The sequence below is a fragment of the Gopherus flavomarginatus genome, chromosome 14, assembly GCF_025201925.1.
Source record: "Gopherus flavomarginatus isolate rGopFla2 chromosome 14, rGopFla2.mat.asm, whole genome shotgun sequence".
In the NCBI taxonomy this organism is placed as follows: Eukaryota; Metazoa; Chordata; order Testudines; family Testudinidae; genus Gopherus; species Gopherus flavomarginatus.
In genome coordinates, this window is record NC_066630.1 from 34,354,120 (window position 1) to 34,376,887 (window position 22,768).

At 42.7% G+C, this 22,768-nt stretch overlaps 1 protein-coding gene across 1 annotated transcript; it reads left to right on the forward strand.

Annotated features, from left to right (window-relative positions):
• Positions 1–292: 292 nt before the first annotated feature.
• TMEM30B (transmembrane protein 30B) lies at positions 293–5,346 on the forward strand. Its single transcript, XM_050922741.1, has one exon. It carries the CDS (start codon positions 294–296, stop codon positions 1,326–1,328), a length of 1,035 nt encoding a protein of 344 aa, XP_050778698.1. The 5' UTR covers position 293; the 3' UTR covers positions 1,329–5,346.
• The last annotated feature ends 17,422 nt before the right edge of the window (positions 5,347–22,768 follow it).

Sequence of the window (22,768 nt, forward strand, 5' to 3'; positions counted from 1 at the left end):
GGGGGAATAGCAGGGTTCGGGGCTCTCTCGGGGGCTGTATGGGGCCCTGCCCGGTGGTGGGGCAATGACAGGGATCGGGGCTCTGTATTGGGCCCTACCTGGGGACGGTGTCACGGACCGAGCTCTCCCCACGCTGCCTATGGCCCTGCTGGATGGGGGCAGCCAGGCTGCCTGGGGCCCTTGCCCGGGCGGGGCCGGATGCGGGCTGGCGGCACCGCCCCTTACCTGGCCGGCGCAGGCGGGGCGGGCTCGCTCTGAGGCGGGTCGGGGCGCTTCAGTGGAGCGCGGGCACCATGGCGGCCGCCCAGAACAAGCCGGACAACACGGCCTTCGCCCAGCAGCGCCTCCCGGCCTGGCAGCCGCTGCTGTCGGCGGGCACGGCGCTGCCGCTCTTCTTCTGCGCGGGCCTGGCCTGCCTGGCGCTGGGGCTGGGGCTGCACTTCTCCTCGGACACCATCCGCGAGCTGGAGCTCGACTACACCGGGGCGCCGGGCAGCGGCCACAGCTGCTCCCGCTGCGCCAACGCCAGCCTGGCCGGGGCCGCGGGCTGCACCTGCTCGCTGCGCTTCGAGCTGCCCGAGCGCTTCCCGGGGCCCGTGTGCCTCTACTACCAGCTCGCCAACTACTACCAGAACCACCGGCGCTACAGCGTCTCCCGCGACGACCGGCAGCTCAGCGGGGACGCCTCGGGGCTGAGCAACCCAGCCAGGGAGTGCAGCCCCTTCCGCACCGACCCCCGGGGCATCCCCATCGCCCCCTGCGGGGCCATCGCCAACAGCCTCTTCAATGACACCTTCGCCCTCTACCACCTGGCCAACGGCACCTTCTACCCCGTGCCCCTGGACAACCGAGGCATCTCCTGGTGGACCGACTCCAACATCAAGTTCAGCAACCCCGAACTCATCAATGGCAGCCTGGAGGCCGCCTTCAGGGGCACAGCCAAGCCTCCCAACTGGCCCCATGCTGCCTACATGCTGGACATGGGCAACCTCAACAATACCGGCTTCATCAACGAGGACTTCATCGTGTGGATGCGCACCGCTGCTCTGCCGACCTTCCGCAAGCTCTACCGCCGCGTGCGTGAGGGCAACTTCTCCTCTGGCCTGCCCCAAGGCACCTACCGCCTCGACATCACCTACAACTACCCCGTCCTCTCCTTCCAGGGCACCAAGAAGGTCATCTTCAGCACTGTTTCCTGGATGGGTGGCAAGAACCCCTTCCTGGGCATTGTCTACCTGATCTTCGGCTCCGCCTGCATCCTCACTGGCTTTGTCATGCTGGCTGTGCATATCAAGTTCCAGAAACAAAACCAGATGGATGTGGAATAGAGAGATGAGCTTCCGATCCAAAGTTTGGTGACATTTGGACTTCAACTTCCTCCAAACTTTGCTGCTAGCATCCAGGCCTTATCCTTCTCTTTCACTGTTATAGTTCTGATCTCAATGAGTTTGCTGTCAACTCTCACCAGCATAAGTGAGAGCAGAATTTCGCCTTCTGTGTCTGTAATGGGCTGAATGAAAACCTCCTTCTCCTTGCCACAAAACTATGGGAAAGTTCAAATCTGATTAAAACTCTACAGCTCCAACTTATTCAGACTGAGCATCACTTGGTGTATATATATGTGCACTTAAAGGATCAGTGTCAGATTTTTTTTTTGCCTAACACAATTACCAATGTTTCTAATGACACGACTTTTTTTTTTTTTTTGAGAGGAAAAATTTTAACCTGTTTTTCTCCTTACACCCTTTTCCTCTGGGTTTAACTTCTGTTTTTCTAGCCTCTTTCTACCAATGAAAGTGAAGCTTGCTAGGCTGTTTATTGATAGATTTGTAGTCAACTGCATATTCAGGTTACCATGCATTAGCACAATGGCCTGCTGTTTGAATTGCAAACTTTGAAGTGGATTGTCTTTAAAATCTAATAGTATCATTTAATAATCTTACATTAGGTCTGACAGGATTTTCACAGGACCTGTATTTGGGGCCTAAGTTATTGGTGCTTTTTTCTTTAAAGCAGTAAAAGGGACATTGGGCAATATCTTAACAAGACCTAAGATCAGTAAGAGACATTTTTCACAGTGATGAGTGCTATCATATCGCTTGAGCCCAAAGTGTAAAATACTCCCATAAAGAAAAATCATTCTGCTGGTGATTGATCTGCAATTAGTAGATGCTTATGACTAACAATCCAATTGTCACCTGTTATCATTTAAAAAAAATTTTTTTTATTTTACTTTTTGGAGAGTAGGAATGTATACCAGTCCTTTATTGAAATGGAAAAAATTGAACTGGAGCTGTCCAAAAGGATAAACTTTAAGGCTGATAGTCTCTCACAAAGGATTAATATCTTGTGAGAAACCATCTTGTGAGAAACCAGCTGGGTAAATTTGTAACAGTGATCCAAAACCATTTATCTTCCCTCTTTCCTTCCTCTCACTTGGGGTCATGCTGGTAGCTGCAGAGAGAGTAGCCCCTCCCCTGTATATAAGTGTCTTTAACTGTAAGCATCTTCTGAACAAAATTGACTAGTGTTGGTGGAGTCCACTTAATTTCACTTATCAAGCACTTATGGCAAAAGGCTCCTTTCTTTCTCTGCTATAGATTTATCATCCATTAAAAAGGGTGGGAGAATCTTACCTCGTCTATATGTTTTTTCTAAAAGATATTGCTAAGAATGGCATTAAATAACTTTGAGACTAGAAACACTTCTTATATGGCAATAAAAATTGGTCATCCAACTTGCTTATGTAAAATGTATGGTATATAAAATAACTTCATAATATTTTCAACCAAAACATACCCAATCATGTGTTCAGAAACAGTGACCCCAGCTAGGAGAATTGTCTGAGTTCTCAAATATGTATTTTCTTGAATGTTTATATTTTGTTTCTGTCCTGTGAGGGTCTTTTCCACCTCTTAAAGAGCTGAGTTGACAACAAGTTAAAGTGATGGTAGCCTTAGGGAACCATCACTTGATAGTAGTTGCTTATGAGAGGTGCTCTGGTTAGCCCTGATTAGGATTCCTTATTAGATGTCTGAATGCCTGTGGCGTGTAGATCTCTAATTCACAATGTAACTGCTCCCCTTCTTACATCTATGCATATTTCAAGTCTTTGGGCAAGTGTGGAACCTCTTCTTAATTTTTCAAGTTGGGTGATTCTTACTCCAGAAAAGTTTCTTCAAACTGAATTATAAATGCAGGCTTATTATGACTTCAGAAACAATGTCTTTTTATGCCAGTGCTGTGAACTACATGTCAGTTGAAACATGAAAAGTTATGTGAAGTCTTAACCAAATTGCTTTTAGTTCTTTGATAATACTTTGAAGTACACAAGTAATTGTCTGTCTGAGAAATGACTCTGCATGTTAAATGAACTTTTATTTTCCCCAAGCTCACAGTGGAACTGGCACTGTGGAATGCTGCAAGTGCAAGACCTTCATGTGAACAAATATAATAGCAGTGTGTTCAGCCTATGGCCCAAATTCTGCTCTGTTCAACCCACACAAATACCACTGAGGTTGCAAAGGTGTAAATGAGGGCAAATCTTGTCCTTTCTGTTTGAAAAATATATTTGCCCTGCAGTCTGATTCATCTGGGAAGTAGTCTGTAAGATGTGAATATACATAATTCTTTATACTAACTGTTAGGAATGTTAGCTGTCTGGATTGTGAAATGGGTGCATCACCCCACAAACTGGTAATGCTGCCGTTCTGCTGGTATCTCTTTAGCTTAATAACTGGTGTGGATCTTCTGGAAGCCAATTTTGAGTCGAAAGGGCAAGCTCAACTTCAGCAGGGACAGTGTAGGGCTTTTTGTGGAGAGAACTCAACTACCTAAACCTGCTGTATTCCATATGCCTTCCAGAAACATTCACAAGCTGCAGGCCAGCTGAGCAAACCTGCCTTGAGATGGTGACTAGATTATGTAAGCAGATGAAATGGAGGAAGACTTCATTGTAGACTGGAGGCATGATTCTTCTTTCACTTACCCTGCTGTGCATAACTTCATTGAATCTATGGAGTTCTACTCTGATGTAACCAACATAAATCAGAGAAGAATCAGAACCTCGCTGACTTATGAGAGGCTATTCTGCATACTTTTCAGTAACTGTTACTTGTCCATATTTTGTTTCCTCTGTATAGAAGACTTCCTCATTAAAGTATGTGTAGATTTTAGTCCTATATTATATATCTTTCCCAGCATTTTAACTGCAGAGAGACTAAAGAAATACTTTTATTTCCCATTGCCACCTGATGGATCCCTTCTAGTCTAAAGGAACTGGGGGTGACCCCCCTTTCTCCTCTCTCCCCAGTCCATTTTGATAACTTTACCTGATTCCTCTATTAATAAACAGCTCATTTCCCCCATTGAAGGCATAGTTAAGAGTTTGACAACATGAATGAATATTGAATTTCTCTCCAGAAAGAACCCCAGTCACTTCATATACTTGTTTAAGGTAAAAGGAGTTAATGGGGAGACTGTAATTTTATTCATACAGTGCTTGGGAGCAGTCAAGGTCCCAATTACTTTAATAAAAAAAAAAAAAGAAAGAAGCCAGGATTACTTATTCTATATGGCAGCCAGCAGGTGAACTTGTAAAGAATCCTTGAGACAGTTTCACTGGGTGGGGGTTTTGATCAAAGCTTATAATTAAGATTTATGATGCACAATAAAAGGACAATTAAACAATGCTTAATATATATCTCAGAATCCTATAAAGCTTTTCTTCTGCAGTAATGATAACAATTTTGTATTCACTTACAAATCCACTCATACTGGTAAATCAGGAAGACAAAGCTTTTCAAAGTGGAACACAGTCAGGGTGAGTTTTGGTTCTTATTGGTATTCTGTTTGAAATTTACTAGCCTTATTTCTTGTACCTGTAATTTTGTGAGCAAAAGTAAATGCAGCAGTGGTTTGTTTATCCACCTATCTGATTGCCCCAGAATACTAAGTAATTACAGTTGCAAAATTGTGCCCACAGTTACTTCGCAAGTGCAAAAACGGTAATCTGGGTTTTAAAAACAGAACTGATTTTTTTTAGAAAATGAACTACAATGTTCCAGTTACAGTTGTGTTAATCCCAAACATGTGTTGATAACACAGATTAGGATTGGATTTTTAGCACAGCAATAGGTTGACTTTTTTTGTTTTTTTTAAGATCTTAATTAAAATCAAAACAAATTTTATTCGGAGTGTTTTAAAGTCCTCCATTAGAACAAGAAGATTTTTTTTCCGTCATTTTAAATTCTGCACTAAAATATTCTGTTTAGTGGGATAATTCAACACATCGTCTGGGATTAACTCAACTTTATTTTGAAGTTCACTCCAAAGGGTCCATGGTCAAAATAACTACATTCACTTGCAATACTATGCAGTCTGAAAATCTAGCTATCCTGTTTATTCTTTTTCTACTTCAGGGTTTGGACAGTGTAACTAGGCTCATAAATTTCACTTGTGCTTTATACTTGCTTTCTAGTCAATATCCTTTCTAGGTTTTATGCAGTAACACAAAGCTGTTTGTTAAACTCCAGGTCATAAACTTGCAGAGGGATGTTTTGGTAGGGGGAAATTAGTTTTTAGTTTTTGTTTCTAATTTCTCCATGCTAATTTTCCCCCTGCTGTTACTCACACCTTCTTGTCAACTGTTTGAAATGGGTCAGGTGACCAGATCTCTCAGTTTTATAGAGACAGTCCTGATTTTGGTTTTTTTTTTTCTATATAGGCTCCTATTACCCCCCACCCTGTCCCAATTTTTACACTTGCTGTCTGGTCACCCTAGAAATGGGCCACCCTGATTACCATTACAAAAGTGATTTTTTTCCTTCTGTTGATAATAGCCCACTTTAATTGAATTGTTTCATTAGAACTGACCCCCCACTTGGTAAAGCAACTCCTATCTTTTCATGTACTGCGTATATGTATCTTCATCAGATGCTTGGAGTGGAAAATACGAAAGCTTATGCCCAAATAAGGTTGTTAGTCTCTAAGGTGCCACAAGTACTCCTCGTTTTTTCTGTTTTTTCAGTTAACTCTAACCATTAACCAGGACTTCAAGCCTTCCTCCTATAATGCTCGTAGTCACTGGCTAGGAACATGCACTGGCTCTTTCACTGGTATCTATATTAAGGCTTGGTATGAAAATATCAATTACTATAATTTACTATGATGATTCACACACTAGGGGTGAGGGGAGCTTTATAACTTTATCTAATTGATCATACTTCTTAGTTAACCGAAGTCAACGTTAATGGAGGGTACAGTGATTCCCAAATGAGTTCACCAAGAGAGGAAGTGTGGAGTCTTTGTTATGCGCTAATATTTTGAGACTTGAGTTTATCTATTGGTTTTGACCCATCTGTGTAACATGTAAAAACGTATAGCAAAGAAAAATGCATTGATGCTACTAATTTAAAAAATAGAGGGAGGAAGGTGTATGTGTGGGGGAACCTCCAAACAAAGTGATTAATTATTTAATGTTGCTGAGATTAATCAGAATTAAGGTTGAGACATTCAGGCCCCAAAGCCCATAGAGAATTCCTGAACTATATCTGGTAATCTGAACCCCTCCCTGCCACCAACCACAGGCTTCCTGTACAATCTCTTATCTCGGCCTGCCTTTGAGACTTCCAAGTTACAATATCAATGTAACCTCAAGATCAACATGTCTAAAACTGAATTTATCTTTTTACTCCACCGCACTCCTTACCCAACTTCTTTCACTTTCGCTACCTTTCCCCCATTCCTCCCACATACTCATAACACGTTCTTTGCAAGTCTTGTGACTTCCTCAATGAAATCTCTCAAATCCTTCCTTCTCTCTACTGCCAGCAGCCTTGCTCATCTTGCCTCAATTATTGGATCCTCCTTTGCAGCCTCTCCCCTCCAGTCTATTCAGAACACTGCTTCTGAGATCATCTTTTTATCCCTGTATCTGGCTGTATCTTGCTCTTCAAATCCTCTCACTGACTAGTCCTCTCCTCCTGCATCAAGCTCAGCCTCATTTTTTCCTTCAACGCCTTGCAGTACTCTGGCCACTCTTGCATTCCTGCTATATTCCCCCCCGCCCCCCCCACACACCCATTTCCTTAAGATGCTATTAGACGTGCATATGCAAAGTGAGGGCCTAATCAAACGCTCAAAAATCTTTTAATTGAGTCCAATGGCTTTTTGGTTAAGGTCCATGGTACATAAATGTAATCACACAACTTCTGTTAATGTTACCGTGTCAGTATGCACAGGTACGTGAGCTTGTATTAACAGAATTTCATTGCGGACTGATGTCATTTTGAAGTAAAATGGAGGAAAAACAAAACTCTACTTAAAATTGGCTGTTGCCTGGAACTAAAACTTGTTTTGTTGCCTGCCAGGAAGAGGCAAGACTGTCAATGATCAGTATCATACTTGTGTGAAAGGACAGAAGAATATTAATGTTTTAATCAACGTATCCCTGGCAGACACTGGAGCTCACCTGGAGTATCAGAATAGGTATATAAAAAGTATATTGAATGGCTCAGTGGTCATTTCAGCATCCACGACTGGAGAAGTATTTTCATTGTTCAGTAGCTTCTTGAGGATACTATTAAAAGAATTCTCTCCCCTTACTCCCGCCAGAAAAACCAGTCAGGACAGCTCCATCTCCATTTAAATTAAGATAACATACCCACTCAAATGTCTTTTAAAAACATTGTTTAAATCTTCCAGTATAAAAAGTAATAGTAAATGACAATAGCTACGGCAGGATCATGCAGTAAGCGTCTTAGTGCTAAAACTGTTCCTAGTTACAGAGGAGATGAATCTATTCAGCTGTTAGTAGAAGGAAAAAGTGTCAAGGCAATATCAACAGGCATGAATCAGGGTAGTTGCTGTCTGAAATAGAATGTCAGGATATATTTGGAAAGATACGTTTGAACTACGTGCAATTCCCCCAATCTGTAACTCTTGGCTAAAGTTCCATCTCATCCAAAAGATATGTAAATTGTAAATGAGGCCTACAGCACTTGTGACTATGCAACTTTCCATGAGTGATCTTCATGGCCAAATGTTAACATGAGTAATTTGTTTTACACTTCCTGTCCTCAACTATTATGCCACTGTTGTGAACTGTTAAACCACTGCCACATTTCACTCTAGCATTTCAGTAATAGGGTAAAGTGATCTGGATACATCCCTTTCCTACTTCACAGGAGTGCTGTGAGGCTGAATCACGGTTTGCAAAATGTTTTGTGATTTTTTGTCTCAAAGGTGGTCTGTTATGAAAATACTGAAACTCAAGGTTGTGTGGGGTTGTTGGTAGTAATTGCCTAGCAAGCCATGTGCTAGCACAATTTCAGGGGTTGCTGTTTTGTCCCTTCTCCAAATATCAAACCTTTTGATAAGTATATTGATCAGACATATGGTTATGCTGAGATGCTTGGGGGGTAAGAGGTATCTGAGCACAAAGAGTAAAACTGATGGTTAATTGAACGAGTGTGGTAACAATCGATTACAAAATAACACAAACAGATTTTTACTATCACCTGACTATGCTGAAGTTCAGCCACAGCTGCTGAATCACAAATTGACAAGCAGCTGCTGAAGCCATTTTAATATAAACTAATGGTTGGGTGACTAATCTATTTTCCTGCACAGATCTTTACCCCAGGGATATGTGGTGAGACCGGTCCTACTGGCCCTTTCTGTAAATAGAAAGAGGGGGGGAGTTCTGCAATTGCAGCTGGTGTGTACAAACCCATATTCTCCAACAGCAGTGTCTTTAAAACAAAGAAAGCCAAATGTTTTCTGTAATCTTACTCAGCCTTTAATATAAGGTTGGGCCTAATACCAGGTTTTCATTTACTTTGCCTGTGTTTGTGTCATGTATTTTTTCTACTGATAGTCATAAACAATCTACTTAAAAATTACACACACAAACTAAATTAAATGAGCTTTTAGGTTGCAAGGTCAAGCATTCAAAAGTCAGGAAATGCCAGAATTAAGGCTGCCTGTGCATATCTTTGAGACAAAGATCTTTGCAATCTCCTGGGCATGATAGAAATGTCCATGGGGATTCCAGCTTTTTCATATTACAATGAATTCAGCTGATGGTAGTCAATGTGTGATTCAGCAGATATCAGACAGGTGAGAGGTCTCAAGAGAAGTGGCTGAACCTTAGCATACTGAGATGGCCTCCAGTAATACCCCTGCCTGCTCTCCCAGTTCTCTGTCTCCACTGGCTCGCTGTCCCAAGTTACCTTATTGGGTTCTTTATCTAATCTCAGTATCCTCATTCTCCTGCCTCCTTGTCCCACTTTTCCTGCCTACCAAATGCCTTCTCTTCTGACTTCCATCTTTCCCCAACCTTCTGGCTCCTAAATCAGTCTTCAACCCCCAGCTTCCAGTTCATCTCATCCCCTTCCTTCCATGCCCCTTGGCTCAGATTAATAAAGGAATTTAGGCACTGTGATGCTGAGTGTTGCAATGCCTAATTTTTACGTGCCTAGAAAAATCACAGGAACAATAATGTGATCCACAAAGTCTCAGTTAGGCTCTTAAGCTCCTTATACAATGAATGGGGAGAAACAGGCACCCTTGAATGCGATCCACAAAAGCCAGCACGCTATGCTGGGAGCCACCTAAGGTAGGCAGTGGGAGATGCTGATGAGAGGAGAGTGTCCTAATTCCTGCCCCTCTCACAGATGTAATTGCCTAAATCCAGGCTGCAGGGGGACACCAATCTTTGTTTAGAAATCCACAACCAGAAGAGTAATTGGAGTAGGGAGACTTGGATCCTGGGCCACCCACCTCTCCAGTGGGTTCCCTACCCTCTAGGCTACCGTCATTACCACATTTTCTCTTGTTGGCTTAATGACTAATTATTTATTCATTGGAACAGCTTCAGCATGAGAGATTAAGGGAGACCCAGGTCAGAATATTCAATGGTTAGAGCACACACACCTGCTACAAAGTGGGAGACCCTAGTTCAAATCCTTTCTCCCCCTCTGGCAGAGATGAGAGGAATTGAGCCTGGGTCTTCCACTTCACAGGTGAGTGTGCTAACCCCTGGGATAAACATTCTAAGGTGGGCACCACCTCCTGCCAGATTTTGAATTGGAACCAAGGCAGTATGCAGCCTCTTACTACACCTCATGGCTCAGGTGAATGCCTGCTTCTTGGATTGCTCTGGGGCTTAGCCGAGAGAGAGAGAAGCACTTGGACTCAGAGTGAGGCAGCAGTGCATATACCTAGAGGCAGAAATGTAGGTGCTGAGGGAACTTTTACCCTGAAAATTTAGGCACTGAATTTAGTTTATGTGCCTCTGGGGTTTGGCAGAGTTTTGTGGATCACAGCAGAGCCTAAAACTGAGATTTAGGCTTATACTGTTCTCTCTCCTCATCTCTCTCTCTCCTCAAGTAGACAGCCTCCTTTTTCATGTTGCCTGGGCTAATCAAGGGGTTCACTGAGAACTCCATGCTGTCTGTTCCAGTGCCTGGACCTACACCCATTATGGCCTGCAGCAGACCAGAACTGCAATTGCAGGGAAAGTCCTGTTTGGTCCTGGGCTGGAGCATCCCAATGTATATGGGAACTTTGGAATTTAGCTGCTGAAATCTAAGTCTCTAATGAATTTGAGAATTGTTATTGGTGTTTCGAAGGTTATAACCTGGCCAAGTTTTGAGCAGATTTTCACAGGGATGGCTAATAGCACATCCCTGACACAAAACCTACCTCCCCGCCCCCACCTGCAAATTTCAAGGCCATTCTCAAATAATGGGGGTGCTATAACTTTTAAAAGAAAGTCACCAGAATATTTAAACATAGTCAAAACATAATTTTCCCTATCCTCATTTTCAGACATAGTTGAGTGACTTTGGCCTATTTTTCAGCGCTCCTTCTCCCCCCACCGCCCCTGAAAACAATTCAGCCTGAAGCGGACGCTTGGTATGGAAAATTTCAGCCCAAATGGTTGAAGCTTGGCAAAGTTATAAGCAAGTGAAAATAATAACTTATAGTAGGAAGTGCCAGGAAACCTTAATGATAGACAATGCTACCAGCCCTGACTATAGCAAACAAATGATTTGTTTAAACATAGCTATAATCCATTGCTGAGTATGAGGAGAGGCTGTGTGAAGTTACAACTCTCTAGAGTAATTCTTTAATTTAATTTTCTTCCTTGCTAGGAGAGAGCACTTGCAACTCTGACTGTAACAGCATCAGCTGAGACAGTTAAAATATGGTTGTTCCATAATTCATCTCCTGTAGTTGTGTTAATAGCCTAGACTGGTTTAACCGGGACCCTAGTAGGTTCCATCTAGGCTACAAGTCAAAACCGTGTTATAGCTAGGTCCACTAATTCAATTATAGTTGTTGTATAGGTAGAGCAGAAAGTGCATTCAAACATGCTGACTATAGTAAAAGGCATAACTATGATAGATTACTAGATGTGTGACATGTATAAGATCAGTAGGGATGGATGAACATCTCAAACCATATTTTGGGTTTCCAGAGTTTGCAAAACTAATTTGAGGGGTTTTGTAATCTTTTTTCTTTTGCAATCAAAAGCCATTTTTCATTTTCTCACAGCACATCCCACTTCAGGTTGATTCCATGTTTTTCTTTTTTGTATTAAGGAAAGAGGAGCCGCCTCTGAAATCTAGATGTCCAAAACTGAGTTTTCTGTATGCAGCCTTCTCCATATTGACTATACATATTTTTCCATTAGAATTTTCTCTTTTTTTTCTTTGCTCTTCTTATTCAGTCTTTCCTGAGTGGAATACAAACTCTAGTATTAGTCAAACTTTTAAATTGCTAGAGCCAAATGTGTCTGTGGTATAGCTCCATTGGAATTTCACCAGGGATTAATTTGCTCCAGAATCTGAGTGTTTAAATTGGGCATAATGAGTTATCTATCTCTCATAGTCAGGTTATTAGGTTTTTCTCAGGATCCAGTGCTGACTCTTTAACACTGTACTTCTTGGTGTTAGCAATTTTTGTTTATATTTTATTCTAAAACTCTGACACTCTTCTGATTAGGGTCTATGTCAATGAATTATAGGTGCATCTTTCCATTGCACAATAGGATTCTCTCAAAAGGAAAAAAATCCAAAATGTTTTGGGTAATTTTGCTTTCCTTCCTCTTCAGTGACGCTTAAGCCAGAAATAGCAGCTTATTACAACAGACTATGAACAGAGTCTCTCTGAATGAGGGAGAGAGACCAAGCTAAGTAAATGTTCCACAAGTTATGCAAATTTTAGTTTCTGGTGGCAATCTGCCAAGGGAAATTCTCAATCTATTTATAAAAACATTGTCAGCAAGTAGAGGCCCAGTGGGGAAGTGGCAGCAGTCAGATGGGAAAAAAAGGCTTCTACACACTAGTTCTAGTAGATGGAATTGGGATTCATTAAATAGAGAAATGCAACTAAGTGCTCCGTAGGCTAGAGGACATAGGGCTGTAATATGCTGTGAAGAAGGATGTATTAGTGTTGTGCAGGATAATTCTGGTCGCTCCATCTGGGTTCACCACTGTGATGAAGAGGATAGGATGTAGCCTGAGGATAGTACCCAGAAAATACTTTATATCAACTCTGACTAAGAAATCTGTCTGCCAGCCTCCTTGCTGGCTTGATAGTTGGAGAAGGATCTTCCTGTGCATGAAGTTTCCCAAGGGTTCACCAGACATAACACGTTAGCTACATCTGCTCAATAATAGTCAATAAATGTTTGTAAGTGTGATTGTAGAAACTAAACTCTCCAGGTGCTGGCAGAGTGAGTGTAGTGAAAGAAGGAAAATGCCTGTCATACAGTGAATGAAACTATTAGAATTGTAGGGCTGAAAGGACCTCAAGATGTCATCAAGTCCAGTGGTCTGTGCTGAGGCAGGACCGAATAAACCTAGACCATTCCTGACAGGTGTTTTTCCAAAGTGTTCTTAAAAGCCTCCAATGAAGGGGAACCTGCAGCCTTCCTGGGAAGCCTATTCCAGAGCTTAACTACCCTGCAATTAGAAAGTTTTTCCTAATATCTAATTTATATCTCCCTTCTCCCTTACTGTGGATTAAGCCCATTGCCACTTGTCCTACTTCAGTGAGCATCAACAACACCATTGTCATTATAGCAGCTCTTAACATATTTGAAGGCTATCAGGTTCCCCCTTAGTTGTCTTTTCTCAAAACTAAACATTTCCAGTTTTTTAAATCTTTCCTCATAGTCGGGTTTTCTAAACCTTTTATCATTTTGTTGCTCTCTCCTGGACTTTCTCCAATTTCACCATGTCTTTCCTAAAGTGTAGCACTCAGAATTGGACACAGTACTCCAACTGAGGCCTCACCAGTGCAAGTAGAGCAGGCAAGGGGAGGGATAGCTCAGTGGTGTGAGCATTGGCCTGCTAAACCCACGGTTGTGAGTTCAATCCTTGAGGGGGCTATTTGGGGATTTAGTTGAGGAATGGTCCTGCTTTGAGCAGAGGGTTGGACTAGATAACCTACTGAGGTCTGTTCCAACCCTAATAATCTATGATTCTACATACAACACTCTTAATTTATCCCAGAATATTAGCTATTTGTGCAACTGCATCACATTGTTGACCCATTCCAGTTGAGATCCACTATAACACCCAGATCCTTTCAAGCAGTACTACCACCCAGCCAGTTATTCCCCATTTTGTAGTTGTACATTTGATTTTTTCCTTCCTTAGTGAAGTATTTTGCACTTGTCTTCGTTGAATTTAGGTGGATTTGTTAAGGCTGTTTTGAATTCTAATCTTCTTCTCCAAAGTACTCCAAGCTCCTCCCAGCTTGGTGTCATTTGCAAATGTTATGTGTACAGTAAAATCTGCCTTAGAGACCACTTCTGAAGAGAGACCACTTGTCACAAGCATCTACTTGCAGAGGCCATGGAACATCACCCCTCTCTGGAGTAAAAACTGTTGAAGAGAGACCACCTTTTACAAGCAACCACTTTTGCTAATTCCCATGAGTGCTTATTCTTGGCAGGTTTTACTGTACTTGCCACTCTATTATCCAAGTCATTAATGAAAATATTGAATAGTATCCTTTACCAACTCAAGGACAAGTAAAGATGTTTTAAGATTAGATTCTCCTTGATGTTTCAAGAGGATGTATGTATCAGTTAGAAAAGGGAATGACATGCTAAACAATGGGAAAGATTCTATGCAGTATCTTGCAGTATCTTGCAGTCAGTGCACTTACCTAAGTATTAAGTTGTACGTCTACTGATACTTAGGATTTCTGGTGCTGGAGAAGACATTCTTACAGAGTTGAGATATGGATAAACCGCCATTTATTTTAACTTATTTTAAGGGGTTTGGTGCTGGATTGACAGTTCTGGAAACTGATGTACTCTGTGCACAGAATAGTTACAGCATGAGCAAGCATAGTGCAAATTTCCCCACACTATCGTGCTGCTATACCTAAACAACACTCTTGTTGTGGCACCTCATCTTGAACAGAGAGAATTATTGTCTCCATGACGCATTCAGTCCTTAATTTCTCTGCTGAGACTGTCAGAGGTACATCTTGGTGCCAATAGCAGATGTGGATTTTTATTTTTATTTACCATGGTAGTGCCAGTTGAGAGAGGGGCCCTGTTTTGCTAGGCACTGTCCAAATAGAATGGGAGAGACCCTGGCACAAAAAGTTTAAAATCTAAATAGATGACGGACAAAGGATAGGCAAAGGGGACAGAACATACAAGCAGAGCAGTGGTTTGCAAACATCATGTTAGGTCTATAATTTTATTTTGTTTCTTTAAATCCTTGGGAGCTGAGAGAGGGTTCTTGTGATATGGATGCCTGTCTATTGGACCCTGCCCTGAAACCCACCAACTTATTTTATGTATGGGAGGGTGACCATATTTCCCTAAACTGAAAATGAGACACTGCCTGGTGTTGCCTTTTGCTCAACCCCAGCCACTCGGCTGGCCCAAGCCCCACCAGGCAGGGCCGGCCTGAGTTGCCTGGCATCACTGCTCATCCAAGGTGGTGTCACAACATTTTTGGCAAAACTGGGGATTTGCCCCATTTAATTTTGCCAGGATATTCCTCCATGCTACCCTTGGGCAAGAGCAAACAGGACAAATACTCAGTTTGGCCAAAAAAGTCATGATGTCCAGGACAGAGCTTAAAAAGGGTACTGTCCAAGCCGAAATGGGATGTATGATCACCCTATCTTTAAAGAAAGAGATGTAGTCTCCTAGATAGCTAGGATTCCAGGACCTAAACCATTACAGGATTTTACAAATAAATTCAGTGTCATTCCTTGCTTATAGTCTGCACAGGATATTAACAATACAGTTCAAGTACTGTCAAATTATAAGCACCATACTTGACTCTCTCCCCCAAACTGCTTAGCAAAGATCTAACAGTAGAGGTTATAGTAAGTTCCCATATTGCTAAGGTGTCCTTATTTTTATAAACTATACTACAGGACATTTAACAGTACATTATGAAGTATAAGTAATACTGAACTAATTTTATCAAAATCAACAATTTGATGTATAATTTTGGGGTTATTTTAATTAAGTTATTGATTCAGTAAGAGCCTGATCCAGAACTCATTAAAGTAAATTGAAGTCTTCCCATTGGATCGGGATCAAAAGTAATGAATTCACAGTGAGTCTCCCTATAGATAGGTAGATTTTAAGGCCAGAAGGAACCATTAGATCATCTAGTCTGACCTCTTGTATAACACAGATCATATATTTTCACCCAGTTACCCCTTCATTGAATCCAATAATTTGTGTTTGGCTAAAGCATAGCTTCCTGAAAGGCATCCCATCTTGATCTGAAGATGTCAAAAGACATAGAACCAACTACTACTTCCCTTGATAGTTTGTTCCAATGGTTAATCACCCTTCCTGTTAAAACTATTATTAGTGTGAATTAAAATGTAGAAAAAAAGGGTTGTTATAAAACCTATTTATATGATTTGTTTCTTCCCTTAACTCTTACTATGGTCCCCAGTTATACCTCTACCCCTATATAACGCTGTCCTCGGGAGCCAAAAAACCTTACCTTGTTATAGGTGAAACCGTGTTATATCAAACTTGCTTTGATCTGCTGGAGTGCGCAGCCCCGCCCCCCTGGAGCATTGCTTTACTGCATTATGTCCTAATTTGTGTTATATTGGGGTAGAGGTATATTTGAACATATTCTCCTTCACTGTTACCTGACAATTCTTCAGTGCTTTGAAAAGGAACTTCCTCATTAGGAAACTACTTGAACACCTCACAGGTTTAAAGCTCAATAATCTCTTCTGAAAGCCAGGGAATAAAGTTTATCATCTCTTCCAGTCAGAGGCAACCCTATGGTTGCAGAGGAACTCCATTCTGCGGCATGCACCCTTCTCATTCCCCATTGCTAAAGTCTCAATCTATAATGCTAATAGACAACAGAAGATCTTCTAAATCTTATGATGATAGTGTCATCAGGTATGTTCTAACTACATGTGCCTAAATCTCTATGGTTATTTCTCAAGGGCAGCACTAATCTTATATTTGTAGAGTTAAATTCTCTGAGTACTTGAACAGTGGAATGTGGAAGTTCATCTGATGTTTACAGAGGTCACCTGAGCAGTTGTCATGTGAGAGATCTTCCTTTTTGAGCTCAAAGAATACTTAAGGGGAAGTGGGAAAACATTCTTTTCTAAAGACCGTTCAGAGACATAGGAAGGAGACAGATCATAGCAGGTTGGGATGTTGGAGAGACTATTGCCTATCACCTTGATTTAGTCCGGGAGTGCCGTGAATGTATCTCCTTATTAAAACCATGAGCATCTGAAGTAAGGGAGAATTTGGGAAGAAAAAGGGTTTAACCCCTATGCAAATGCCATTGACAAAGGGAGACCGTCTTTACATACAGGACAATTTTACACTGGCAGTCTATTCAACGTTTACACAGAGCAAGAATTTCTAGTAACTGCTATGTAGGATTAATGATAAAATTATCAATATAGGAACTTACTAGACTTCAGACATAAATCCTTCCCAATTCACTACCTGAAACAATAGCTACACCACATTCACACAAGGTTCCCAGTAATATTGTTAAATACAGGTCCTGGGCTGACATATCTGTCACCCGAGTCTCCAATTAAATTGCCCTGCCACTGGTTCCTCCTATTCTCGCCAGGAACTCAGAGATACTTCAATCTGCTTATAGCTCTTCTTAGGTTAGCCTCAGTGCAGTCTGGCCTTCCTGGGCCCTTGCAGGACCATTTCTAGTCCTGTATGTCATCTCGTTATTGGGTGACCCTGGTCTGTTCTAGCTTGCCTCACTTGGAACAGCTATGGTCTGAATTTGGCCAAGAATACATAGCAAGTCAGTAACCAAATCAGGATTAGAATTTAGATGTTCCTGACTCTGAGCTTCATTTTCACGGCTCTATACATTGTTTCCAGTAGAGATTAACAACTTCATCTCCCTTCATCCTGACGTGGGTGGATATAAGTCAAAACTCTAGAAGTGAACAACTTCCTAACTCATTATGAATCCCAGAGCCATCCATTCTGTCATCTCAAAGGTTCTGAAAAATTCTGATAAAACATGTGAGCCTTTTTGGAGTTGGTCCACCTGTACTGCAGTGCTGTTCCTCAAAATGCTGGAAATGGTCAAGCCACTATTACGAAACTGGTACATAATGATAGCCCAAAGCAAAATCAAAGCCTAGTCGGATAGGATTTATTGCCTGAAATTTCCTTCCAAATCCACTTCAACTCTTTGGAAACACCAGACACACTTCAGAGAATAGCAGAGAACATAATTTGTCAAAAATAATGAAAGTTTTGTTCCTTTTGTTGTTTATTAAAAAGTTTTGGTCCATTCAAAGCTCCACTCTGGTCTCATACCAACAACTTTGCAAACAGGCAACAAATTTCTCTGCTGCTGTCAGGCGGCGCTGCCTTCAGAGCTGACTCCCCAGGCAGCAGCCACTCTCCACTCTGTCTTGTGGCCGGAGGGCAGCAGCTGCTGCCCCGGGGGGGGGGGGGGGACAGCTCTGAAGGCAGTGCTGCCCACCAGCAGCAGTGGAGAAGATTACGTCTCCAGTGCTGCTGGCAAGCAGCGCTGCCTCCACAAGTCAGGGACAAATGCCCAGTTTTGGCAAAAAAGTAGGGACAGCTGGGACAGAGCTGAAAAAGGGGATTGTCCCAGCCAAAACAGTATGTATGGTCACTCTAATGTATGGAAGGGCATCAGGCAGGCTATTAGAAAAAGATTTTTAGACAATCCTGATATCTACTCTTGAACCAGCGAACTAGAGCTGGAGGATCACTTATACTGATCTCTGGAGCCATCCAGTCCCCCCTTCCCCACTTTTACATCTAAATACATTATACACATAGATATATAAAGCAGTGAATGCTTGAGAAGTGGCCTGCAACTTGCAGGAGGTCAGACTAGATGATCATGATGATCCCTTCTGACCTTACAGTCTATGTGTCTGAGTCTCTGATGCAGGCTCTACTGCATAAGGAGATCAAGGTCAGAGTGGTGCAGAGTTCAAATGCTTAATTTGTGGATCAGAAATAATTGCCAATTTTTAAGAAATTAAGAGTTCAAGGGGCTTTATAACTTGAACTTTTAGGGTCTGAGGGAGATTTTGGTTTTTAGTGCTTTGTTTCATCCTTTTGCACCCATCCTCACTCAAGATAAACTATTTCATTACCACTACTTCTCTATGTTACTTCCTTGGTGCTGAGCTAAGCACATTGGAATTCTTTTCCTACCATTACATGTGTGGGACTTTTCTGGCAGATTTTTTTTTATAATTTTACACAAAGTAAAACATCCTCTTTCACTCTGCTGCTAGAGAACCTCAGACTTATTTTTAGCTACAATTGAGGGCTGCAGGGAAGGAACTGTCCCTTTCAAAGTCGATTAGTAGAACACAATACAATATAATAGCATTCTCTTTACATAGCTTCTGTCCTACAAGGTTGTCCTGAGGTGCTTTGCAGTTCTGCAAACTGTATGTGCTATAAATTGAGAACAAGAAGTAGCTGTATAAAAACGTTAAATTGTGAATAACGGAAGAGTTCACTCAATAAGGTTCTGACCCAAAGCCCGTTGAAGTGAATGGGAATTTTTCAGTTGACTTCAGTGCATTATGGCTCTGTCTCAAACAGAGAGATGTGGCTAGGCAGTTTGTGTGCTGGGACTGCTATATCTTTTACCATACTTAATCAGATCACTGTTAGATTCTCCTTTGCTGCCTTCCTCCTGTTTGTTTGCTTTCTCTCCACTTGTTGTGTCTCATCATTTACTAAGATAGTAAACTCTCTTCAGGAAGCAGCAATCTTTCATGGGTATAGTGTGCCTACTGCAATGGGGCCCTGAACTCCCAGTGGGCCCTCTAGGTGCTTCTGCAATACAAATAAAGTAAACGATGGCGACAGACAGGAAAGCTGTTTGAGTTTCATCCCATTACTCCTGGCTGTACCCTAGTAACACGATTGCTGATCTGTATATACGAATGCAAAATTCAAACGGACAGCTAACAGTCCTGTAAGCTTCTGGGAATAACAAAAGTAAACTTAGGTTGTGCAATAACCACCATTTCCTTTTTTTTAAAACCATGGTGTAATCCCAGGTTATTTCATTTTAATTGCCTTGGTAACAACAGCATGTGATCGGCATGAGGATGTTGCCAGCCCCTTCTACTTTATAGTCTTCAAAGAATCCCTTCCAGTTTTGTCCATGTCTTTCTAGTACTGAACCCTGCAGCCCCCAGGGGTTATTATGGCTCTGTTAGATCGCCAAGGCTCTTCTAGATTTCAGGTCAAGCCCTCAGCCTGCCCCCCCAACAGAGCCATCAGGGAAGAACACCACAAGGGGATTCTCTATAGACATCCTCGCCAGAACCCTTTCCTGCTGGTTTTCTTCCTGAATCCAGGTTTATTCCACCTGTTGAAAGTCTGTAGCTTGGATTACCTTTCTACACAGATTTTTTTACCTTCTGGATAATCTGACTGTACTATTTAAAGCTCCCTCTGCATTATTTTTCTGGCCTTATTAATGTTTGTCACTCGTTTCCACATTAGTAATATTTCCTGTTAGTTTCATTAATATGTTTACCCTTCATTATCCTGAATAACACCTCTTACCTTGCCAGCCCAATGTCCTGTAGGTCCCTTTCTCTCCCTAGCATCTCCTCAGCTCCTTCCAGTCTGCCCCTACACTTGGAGAATCAGAGAAGGGAGGGCATTCCAAGCATCCTCATCTTACTCCCAGACACCTCTTCCACACCGCTACAAGATAGGACTCCATAATATTGGGTATTGGTAACCACAGAGTATGGAGCTGTAGACAGTGTGGTGATTCTGTGAAATTAGTGCACCTTCAAGATCTGGAGCATTGTCTGTAGCAGAGTTTGAAAGGTTGGCTGGTTGCTGCTGAGAGTGGGCTGAAGACAGAACCTGAGAGTGAAATGATGCTGGATGAAGATGCTTACAGAAACTGAGTTAGTATGTATCTCTCTGGGATTCTGATCCTGCAATATATTCTGTGTGGGCACAGGGTTGGGGCCTTAATTACTGAAGAAATAAACTCCGACCAACCAAGTTTTAGAGCTATTGTAGGAGGGTATAACTCCATTGAAGTCAAAACATGAGATATACACCAATGCTCAGTCTGGCCTTAATATTCTTTGTCATAGGCTAAAATTCAAAGGAAGTTCATACACTGACTTCTAGAGACAGTAATAATCCAGAGTAATTTATCTGACAAGTTTTGTCATTGTGCTTTGAATAAATTCTGCACAAATATATTATTTGTTAAGTATCAGAGGGGTAGCCGTGCTCATCTGGATCTGTAAAAAGTAACAAAGAGTCCTCTGTCATCAATACAACTGTTAGTCTTTAAGGTGCCACAGGACTCTCTGATATTATTTGTTGTTTGTCCAGCTTTAATAACTGTTTTTTCTTTTTTATATTACAGCAGCTCTTAGAGCAGGGGAGGGCAAACTTTTTGGCTTGAGGGCCACATCGGGTTTCCAAAATTGTATGGAGGGCCGGTTAGCAGAGGCTGTGCCTCCCCAAACAGCTGGCCCTGCCCCCTATCTGAGCCCTCCTGCTTCTCACCCCCGGATGGCCCCCCTGGGACTCCTGCCCCATCCAACCCCCCCCTTTCCCTGTCCCTGACAGCCCCTGGAACCCCTGCCCCAACTGCCTCCCGCCACCCCATCCATCCCCTCTTCTCATTCCTGACTGCCCCGTGGGGACCCCTGCCCCATCCAATCACCCTTTCTCCCTGTCCCGTGACCACTCCAAGAACCCCTATTCCTAACTGCTCCCCGACGACCCATCCAACCCCCCCCATTTCTTCCTGACTGCCCCCTGGGGACGCCTGCCCCATTTAACGCCCTGTTCCCTGCCCTCTGACCACCCCAACCCCTTATCCACACACGCCTGACCATCACCCTGAACTCCCCTGCCCTCTATCCAACCCCCTCTGTTCTCTGCCCCCTTGCGGCCCACAGTGAGCCAGCCACGCCACCACACAGCTCATAGCACCAGGTCAGGCCCCAGCTCTGCAGCTGCACTGCCACAGGAGCTCGCAGCCCCGCCGTCCAGAGCACTGTGTTGGTGACAGGGTGAGCTGAGGCTGCGGGGAAGGGAGAACAGCGAGGGAGGGGCCGGGGGCAAGCCTCCTGGGGCAGGAACTCAGGGGCCTAGCAGGAGGGTCCTGTGGGCCGCATGTGGCCTGTGGGCCATAGTTTGTCCACCTCTGTCTTAGAGGCTCTGAACTGAATTGTATGAGACACATAGTAAGAAACAGTCCTTAGCATAAAGAGATTACAATATAAACAACTCAGACAAAGGGAAGGATATTTTTCCCATTTTACAGATGTGGAAACTGAGACACAGAGCCAAAGTGACTTGCCCAAGGTCACAGAGCTATCAAATGAATTTAGTTTGCCTGAGTCCCAGCCTAGGGCCTTATCTATAAGACCATCCTTCCCCTCTTTCTCATCCTGCTTTCCCTTGTCTGTGCATGCTTATCCCAGACCATTTGTGTGACTGTCTCTTGGGAGACTTGTATTATTTTTGCATAAGCTTTTGTGGGTAAAAAACCACTTCAAACTAACACAGCTACCCCCGGATACCTGTATTATTTTTGTGATTGTTGTTAGCTCAATTAGTAAGGCATGTTATAGTTATGCAAAATAATAAGATAAGAAATCTGTCACAGAACTCTATTCTCTTACAGTGAGTAAGGGCGCAGATGGTTGGTAAAAGCCCTATCAGCTGTTATAACTCAGAGGTTGTGCACTTGTTTCACCACATGGCGGCAGTGCTGAACTGCAGATACCTGCCTTCATGCTCCATTCGGTTAATGCTACTGGAACGGACCAAAGCATGCAGCCCCTTTGCAAACCACTAAAAGTAGGATGGAGAGGGATGGCCTTGACAAAAACTAGGAGTTTGGCATTTTTCCATTACTTATTTATGTGGATGGGCAAAGAGCAAGACTGAAAAGGGTTGGTTCAGAGAAACCTTCAAAGGTCAGGTTTTTCCTAAGCTTATTTCAATTTATCCAAATTTTGTCAGCCGGCCTGTCCATGATCACCCAGACAGTGATCTGGTTCCCTTTCTACCCTACCCAAGACCACCTAATAGCACCCAGCACACTCGGGGAATCTGACTTAGACAATACCAAGGGCTAACTAAAGAAACTATTGAAAGGTTAGGAGTAGGTACTGGCAGAGAGTCTCAGTCACATGCAGTGGTGAGCTGGAGCCGGTTCACACTGGTTTGTTAAATTTTGAAGCGGTT